We start from the raw sequence: 8138 nt of genomic DNA on the forward strand, positions 1-8138 counted from the left end.
GTTTGTTTTTTTTTTTTTTGTTTTTTTTTTTTTTTTGCGGTACGTGGGCCTTTCACTGTCGTGGCCTCTCCCGTTGTGGAGCGTAGGCTCAGCGGCCATGGCTCACGGGCCCAGCCGCTCCACGGCATGTGGGATCTTCCCGGACCGGGGCACGAACCCGTGTCCCCTGCATCGGCAGGCGGACTCTCAACTACTGCGCCACCAGGGAAGCTCTATTCCTGGTATCTTTTCTAAATTAAAACAAAAGCTCTGCTGGCAAGCTAAAAGTAATTAACTCAACGTGGAAAAGACCATCCCTTGCTTTTCTTTTCTTTTCTTTTTTTTCCCCCCTCATTCATAGAGTTGCTTAAATTTGGCACTTTGAATTTTTACTAAAATTTCTGTGTTTAGTATAGACTTTTTTTCTTGCATTTGAGGGGTTATAAGAGCTATAAAAAACACTATGTTTGTACATTCTGAAGTTTAGTTCATGTTTACCTCTTTAGGTAATAGAACAGAATTCGACCTGAGTTTTTTTCCTGTTGTTTCAAATAATGGTCCAGTCTGCTACTTGTCTGGGGTTTAGCAGCCCCTTGACCTTGTACATTTTCCCCTCCTTCTTTGGCTTTATAGTTTTTCCAATTAAAAAACTTTTTTATTTCATTTTTAGCCGGAGGAGCATCTCTAGCATGGCTCCCAGCCTGACTTTGTCAGGATCCCAGCCTCTTCTTGGTTTGGTGCCTTGTTTACTCTCTTCCTGATCATATACTGCATCTCCCAGATATTGAGGGGGTCATTTCTACCTTCTGGTTGATTTGGTAAAAGTCATTTATTTCTCTGAATTTTTCTGCTTCTTGATCCACTAGATCTGCATCTAGGAAGGGGAATTATAGGATTGTATACTGTAAAAAATTTTTTTTAATGAAGAGGAACTTAATTGGTACCCAGAACACACAGGGCTTCAGCTATATTAAATATTTATTAATAGACTGGATTTTTAGTAGCATTAGGATGCTGTATGAACCCTTCAAATTCTCCTGTTTTTCTATCTTATTTGCGTTCCATATTGGCCTCTTTTCTTACACTTGTAGGCAGATATTTTACAACTTTCTTGCAAGTTCTTTTAAATTTTTCTCCTTTCTTTCCTCTGTTAAGGGGAGGAGGGGGGCTTTCCCTTGGCTTCCATGAGGCTCTTTGGACCAAGCCTTAGCCACCTCCTTTATCAGCTGTAGGTTCTCTAACCTCCTGCTTGTTTTCTTAGAGATTAAATCTTCCTCTCCAGGTGACTTCAGAGAAACAGCCCTTCCTTGGTGTTTTGCCCTTTGAATACACCTTTCTACTCTTGATGGGGAAAATACTTTATGATTCACGATGTAGCAGATTCTTTTGTTTAATAGTTAGTAACCCATCTATTTTTGTTTTGGGTACTCTTCCTCTTTCATAGGAATTACTGGTTTCTAGGGTTGGGAAGGACTAAAAAATTATCTACTCCAACTCTTCTCATTTAACAAATGAGAAACCAGCCCAGAGAGGATCAGTACCCTGTTCAAGAAAACCCAGGTTCTAGTTAACTCAGAATTGTTTCATTGTGCTTGGGTGGCTTTATTGCCTAAGGCAGTAGGTCAAGTAGATAGGACAGAGGAGCATCCTGTATGTATTCTCCTATATTCAGTGCTTTTAATGTATATGCTGCTGAACGTGATGCCTTAAGTCATTTAAAATGCCAAGGCATTAATTATGATTTTTATGAAATGCCCGCAAAGCTTAACATGGCAGGCTTTATAGAGCACGTGTAATTTAGAGTGTCTCACTCCTGTACGACTTTGGAAGCTGCTCCTTGAATTTGGAGGGAGGTTCTAAGAACAGAAGTGTCTTAGGTGTCAACGCCATCGAGCGCTGCCCCTGGAAGGCAGCCCCAACTGCAGTCTTCCTCCCCCAGGTCAGCTCGCACATTCACACCCAGGACACGTCTGCCGGGTGTGTGAAAGGTCTGCCCCTGCAGACCCTCGAGGGTCGACAGAGAGACCACTCTCAAATAATTTTCAGGTGTGAACAAAGAAGGACGACTAGGTGATAGATGGGTGGACTGTTAAGTGGTGCTGGGCGTCCTTGCGTGAGAAAGGTGAGGCTGGGGGGAAGTGTCTCCAAGTTCTAAAGTTTGTTTCTGTAGGACTAGATTTGAGTGAGGAGTGAGCTAATCATCAAATTATTAGAAATTCAAGAAGAGGTTAGAGAGGCAATTTACATAGGGAGGTCGGTTTTTCAGACGGTTTATCTTTCATGTCATTTGTTAAACAAATGTAAGTGTACTTAAATTGAATTTCCAGGAGACAAACACACTAGGTGGTTGGCCTTCTCTGTAGCCTCCAGGAACGTTCAGTGCCTCTGTGTGGTCAGGACACAGTGGCTGTGGCTTTGGAGCCAGAATTCATTCGTTCCTCTGGGTCCCTCTGTCGATGGCATATAGGATTAGATAGCAAAGATTTCTTCCACTGGGTATTGGGGATGGGTGGGAACCTCAGAATCCAGCGTGCGGGGGTCCTCTCAAGGCCAGCAGTCGTAGGGTCTTGCTGTGCTGCTGGCCTTGACGTGGCCCCATGGTCCATTGGTCTCACCACAGCCTGGAGTCTGGATGTTCATTCTTAGAAACTTGAAAGATGCTCAAAAAATAGTCCATTGGAGTTTTATTTTTCTTCTTCATGATCTTCTTTCTCAAATATATAAAAATAATTGGATCTGTTACAAACAGAAAAAACCCACACGCTTAAAAAAGCTATTAAGAACCTTAAAGGGCTATTTGTTCATTCTGCCCAGTTTTACACAGTTAAGTTATACATGTTTAGTGGTCTCGTGCTAACGACTCTGTGTTTCTTTTCTAACAGATGTGTGCATTGCAATGTTGTGTACTCTGATGTGGCCGCACTGAAGTCTCACATTCAGGGTTCTCACTGCGAAGTCTTCTACAAGTGTCCTATTTGTCCAATGGCGTTTAAGTCTGCCCCAAGTACGCATTCTCATGCCTACACGCAGCATCCCGGCATCAAGATAGGAGAGCCAAAGTAAGTCATGCTGCCTTTCGACTTTTACCCCGCTCCTTTATTAGTAATTTAGAAGAGGTGGTAGTTCTGTGGGATATAATTTAAGATATGACAAATTATGCCACTGTGCAGATTTTTTTTTTTTTTTTTTTTTTTTTTTTCCTTGCGTTATGCGGGCCTCTCACTGTTGTGGCCTCTCCCATTTGCGGAGCACAGGCTCCGGACGCGCAGGCTCAGTGGCCATGGCTCACGGGCCCAGCCGCTCCGCGGCATGTGGGATCCTCCCGAAACGGGGCACGAACCCGCGTCTCCTGCATCGGCAGGCGGACTCTCAAGCACTGCGCCACCAGGGAAGCCCCACTGTGCAGATTTTGATGCTCATAACTCCCTAAACCTTTCAGTACTGCCCAGGGGGAGCTCTTTGCCCTAAAATGTCACTTACTATTTATGCTCTTGTCATCAGTTTTTGCTAAACAAGTGAATGTTTATCATTTTTGTTCTTTTTCTTAAGATGATTTTGTTCTTTTTCTTAAGATGATTGTAATAGGTTCTTGGAAGACTGTAAAAAACTGTCCTCTTTCAGTTTTCATAGTATCTTACACACTTTTCATAGTAACATTTATAAGATGAAGTCAACTTAAGACACTGGTTCCTGCATTTAACTTCATAGCCGGTGTAAATCCTTGATTAGTAAAAAGTAAATTTCATTTTTTGCTTGATCTCGCTCTTAATTTTGTCAGTGTTTGCCTCGTTGAATCTTTAATCCTGAGGTGGTGTTTCAGCAGGCAGTTACAGGCTGCCCGCCTGCGGTGGTGGCCAGCTTCGCAAAGACGAGGCAGTGAGGGCGCTGGGGTCAGAATCCTGCCGCCACCCACCAGCTGAGTGACCGTGGGCCGGCACTGACCCCTGTAAAGTGAGGGTCATGCTTCTGTCCCTGGGGTTTGTGTGAGGATAAAGCAGGGTGAGGTCTTTAAAATGCACGCCACGTGGCCCCTCTCTCTGGCACACGGAGGGCCCGTAGCCTCGGCACCTTCCCTGCTTCCTTGGTCCCTGGATGTGCACACAGCCCTGGATCAGATGCCCGGCCTGATGTTCACTTTCTTCCTGTGTTGTTTGCGGCAGTGTGGAACTTGATAATTATGTGAGGCTAGATTTGCTGCCTCAAACCTATTGGTGTGTTTTGTCTAAAACTCTATAATCAAGGAAGTATTGGGGAAGATATGTGGATATGCCGTATTATGTATGTCTGGCTTTCATGTAACATTTAGTTTGGGGGAAATGTCATTGGCTAAACACAATAGAATTGACTCTGTTTACTAAAAAACCATGAGAAAATGGAATTTTATTCTAATAGGACCTTCACTCTGATCTTTGTAGATCTTCAAAATGAAACACATTACAAATTAGGGGATCCACATACGACTTGGTGTCTTGACTCCGAAGACAGACATGAGTGAAACGTCAGTTAAACAGCCTTCAGTGTTCCTGGTCATCAGCCTTTCGGACACTAGCATAGTCTGCCCTACCCCCTACTCTCTCCCCCCACAACCCCCCAGTGAATACAGTTTTTGACTTGGTTTTTTTATTCAAGTAAATAAAACTTTATTCACTGGAATGTGCGTGAAATCTGGAACAGTAGTTGTTACCTGGGAATACAGCACAGCAAACGATTAAAGTAAACTAAAACAATATTCCTCAAATTTGAGTAATGTATAGGGAAAAAATCATTCCAGTATTTTCTTAAAAACTTTTCTCTACTACAGTGGTTTTTTAACAAGTGCAAGCCCAAAGATAGGCATTAACGATTGAGTTTTAAGCTATAAAACTAAAACAAATTTACAAGTAAAACACAACAAAACTCCCAGACCAGTGAACACAGCTAACAGCATTAATTCAGGGTAATGAGTCAAGTCCTCACTGCAGCAGCAGATGCTGCTCCTCGGGCCCTGTGGTTGTCACCCTGTACTACAGGTGCCACCTTTCCCTATGCGCACTCTATAAAGCCTGGCTTCCTGTGCCATGCTGGAAGCTGCTTGGCCTACATTTGACCCAGAAGCTTTCGTTCGACATTAGATCTCTGTTCTGTTAAAGTTATAGCCCCACGTAAATAAGTAGCTCCCATACCAGTAGAACATCAGGCATGAAATCTCCCAGCAGTCTTTGGTTAACTGGTTTTATGCAAATGACTCAAAATCTTTGGTTAAGGTGGTTTTATGCAAATGACTCAAAATTATGCAGATGATTTACGTTAATTTTTAAAGATCAATATAAAAATCCCATCTCCCGTTTCCTTTAGAGAATATATGGAAGTCTGAAAATACACCCATGAAGACCTGCAGTCCCAGCACCTCCACTTGAAAAGCACAACATAAGATTTTTATTTCACAGATGTTTATGTAGTGATTATTATGTGCAGGTACCATTCCAGTGCTTTGTTTTCCAGTGTGTGGTCAGGCATGTTTCCCTGCTGTGTCAAAGGGAACTTTGAACACCCTTTAATCTTTTCTGGGTAATTTAAGATCATTTTGAATGTCCACTACTTGATTTTATGGTGATACAGTCTTGTGACTGTTTTTATATCTTCCTCGACGTCTGATTAACCAGCCGTTTCCTGGCTGCTTTTCCCTTCCTTCCATTTGCCTCTTCTAAATGTATATAAATAGAGCAATGAGGACTTCAAAGTGAAGAATTGTATGAGACGGAGTTGTTCTTTTTTTGTTTCGTTTTGTGTTTTTAAAGAGTCTGAGTGCCCTCATCCATGACACTCCTGGGTCTCCTATCATCAGTGCTCAGCTGATTGCTATGTGATTGTATATGGGCCCTGAATCCAGATCATTTGCTCTGCCATTTACTGGCAAGTTGTTTAATTTTTTATGTCTCAGCTTCTTTTCTTTTCTTTCTTTCCTTTTTTAAAAAAAGATTTATTTATTTGGTTGCGCCGGGCAGGCTCCTTAGTTGCGGCTCGCCGGTTCCTTAGTTGTGGCGTGCATGCTCCTCAGTTGTGGCATGTGAACTCTTAGTTGTGGCACATGGGATCTAGTTCCCTGACCAGGGATCCAACCCAGGCCCCCTGCATTGGGAGTGCAGAGTCTTAACCACTGCACCACCAGGGAAGTCCCAAGAGATGGAGTTTTGGAGCAAGTTCCTAAGAAATAAAACAGTACAAAACTACAGTAGCGGCATGGTGGAGGACTTTGATTCAGACGAAGCTGAATTTAAAGCACGGCCCTGGGATTTGCACAGCATCAAGCAGATTCTCTGATCTCTGAGCCCGTATCCCAGCTGTGAGGGGGCAGTGGTGCAGATTCACGTAATTGGAGGTGTGGGGACGTGTCCTACTCGGACGGTGCCTTGTACCTGGCTGTACTCACTCAGTGGTGATGGAGGCAGTTGGCAGCAATTCTGAGCTGAGAATCCTTTACTCATGTGTTTTTACATTTGTTTCAAGGGTAGCACTCTGTCCTGACTGAGGGTGGGTTTTTGGATTTACTTTTTCTTTCCCACCTCCTATTTTCCTTCCCCTACCTTCCATCCCCTGCCTCCCCACCCCTGCAGGTTTTTTTCAGCCACCTCCTCCCTCCTTTGTTCTAGTGCAGTTATCCTGCCATTCACTCAGTCTTGCAGTTGGGTCAGGTCAAACTTTTAGGTTCATCTTTCAAAGTACCTCCCCTGCATCCAGCCACACTGTCCCCAGCGTGCTGTGCCCGTGTAGACTCTGCCTTTGTGCGCACTGGTCTCCCCGTCTTTTTTTAAATAAATTTATTTATTTATTTATTTATTTAGGGCTGCGTTGGGTCTTCGTTGCTGCATGTGGGCTTTCTGTGGTTGCGTCGAGCGGGGGCTACTCTTCGTTGCAGTGAGCGGGCTTCTCCTTGCGGTGGCTCCTCTTGTTGCGGAGCACGGGCTCTAGGTGCGCGGGCTCGGCAGTTGTGGCTCACAGGCTCTAGAGTGCAGGCTCAGTAGTTGTGGCGCACGGGCTTAGTAGCCCCGCAGCATGTGGGATCTTCCCAGACCAGGGCTCGAACCCTTCTCCCCTGCCTCGGCAGGCAGATTCTTAACCACTGCGCCACCAGGGAAGTCCTGGTCTCCTTGTCTTGAACAAAAGCCCTCCCTCCTCTCTGCCTGCCAGTCTCCCTGTGGTTCTTTCCTGCACTGTAGCAATAGTTGGAGAGTCTGCTCTGTGGTCACGGCCTATCACTATGTCTGTGAAGTTCGTGGTACCCTTATTTGGAGTTTTCTTTTTTGACATTAGCACCAGATTTTAATTTTTTTTTTTTCCGGTATGTGGGCCTCTCACTGCTGTGGCCTCTCCTGTTGCGGAGCACAGGCTCCGGACGTGCAGGCTCAGCGTCTCAGCCACTCCGCGGCATGTGGGATCCTTCAGGATCCCCTGCATCGGCAGGCGGACTCTCAACCACTGTGTCACCAGGGAAGCCCCCAGTTTTTAATTTTTTAATTGTTTCTGTCTTACAGAAAAGTTGAAAGAGCACTGTGGAGAACTCGTGTGTCCCCTTCACCCATATCCCCCAGTTGTTAGCATTTCTGACATCCTTTCATTTTCTTCTTTCTGTATCTCTCCCTGTCTCCTATTTAGGAATAATGGGGCATCGTGACATAAATATTTGAGCGTGTCCTACCTCTCCTCCCCAGAAGGACACTCATGTATGTTATTGCTACCATCTAGCCTCCCAACCAGGAACCAGCGTGGATTACATTACCAGCCAGTTCACAGATCCCATGAAAATTTCTCCAGTTGTTGAGATATTGTCTTTTTTTTTCCTTTCTTTCTGGTACAAAATCTAGTCCAGGAGCACATTTTGCATTTAATTGTCCTGTCCCATCAGCGTGCTTCCATCTGGAGCAGTTGCTCAGTCTTTTCCCCTCTCATCCAGCAGAGGATACCGGTCTTGTGTTCTGAGGATGACCCTCCTTCCCGGCCCGGCCCCGCTTTCTCATAGTTGGACTCAGGATACATACTCAGGCAGGAATCTCCTCATCAAATCCCATCGAGGATGCTCACTGCCTACCTGTCCTTCTAGGGATGTTACCCTCCATCATCTAGTCCAGTTGGCAGCGGCCAGATTTCTACACTGTGAGGTCACCATTTCCCCCCCCCCCCCC

The 8138-nt window shown here is 44.8% G+C and overlaps 1 protein-coding gene across 2 annotated transcripts in view; it reads left to right on the forward strand.

Moving 5' to 3' along the window:
• Nucleotides 1–8138, forward strand: part of ZNF532 (zinc finger protein 532) — a 110419-nt gene that overhangs the window by 64837 nt on the left and 37444 nt on the right. For both annotated transcript variants that reach the window (XM_007450113.1, XM_007450112.1), the window contains exon 4: nucleotides 2862–3038. In XM_007450113.1, the coding sequence (XP_007450175.1) occupies nucleotides 2862–3038 (177 nt within the window). The remainder of the gene's footprint in view (nucleotides 1–2861; nucleotides 3039–8138) is intronic.

Source organism: Lipotes vexillifer, unplaced genomic scaffold, assembly GCF_000442215.2.
Source record: "Lipotes vexillifer unplaced genomic scaffold, Lipotes_vexillifer_v1.1 scaffold79, whole genome shotgun sequence".
NCBI lineage: Eukaryota > Metazoa > Chordata > Mammalia > Artiodactyla > Lipotidae > Lipotes > Lipotes vexillifer.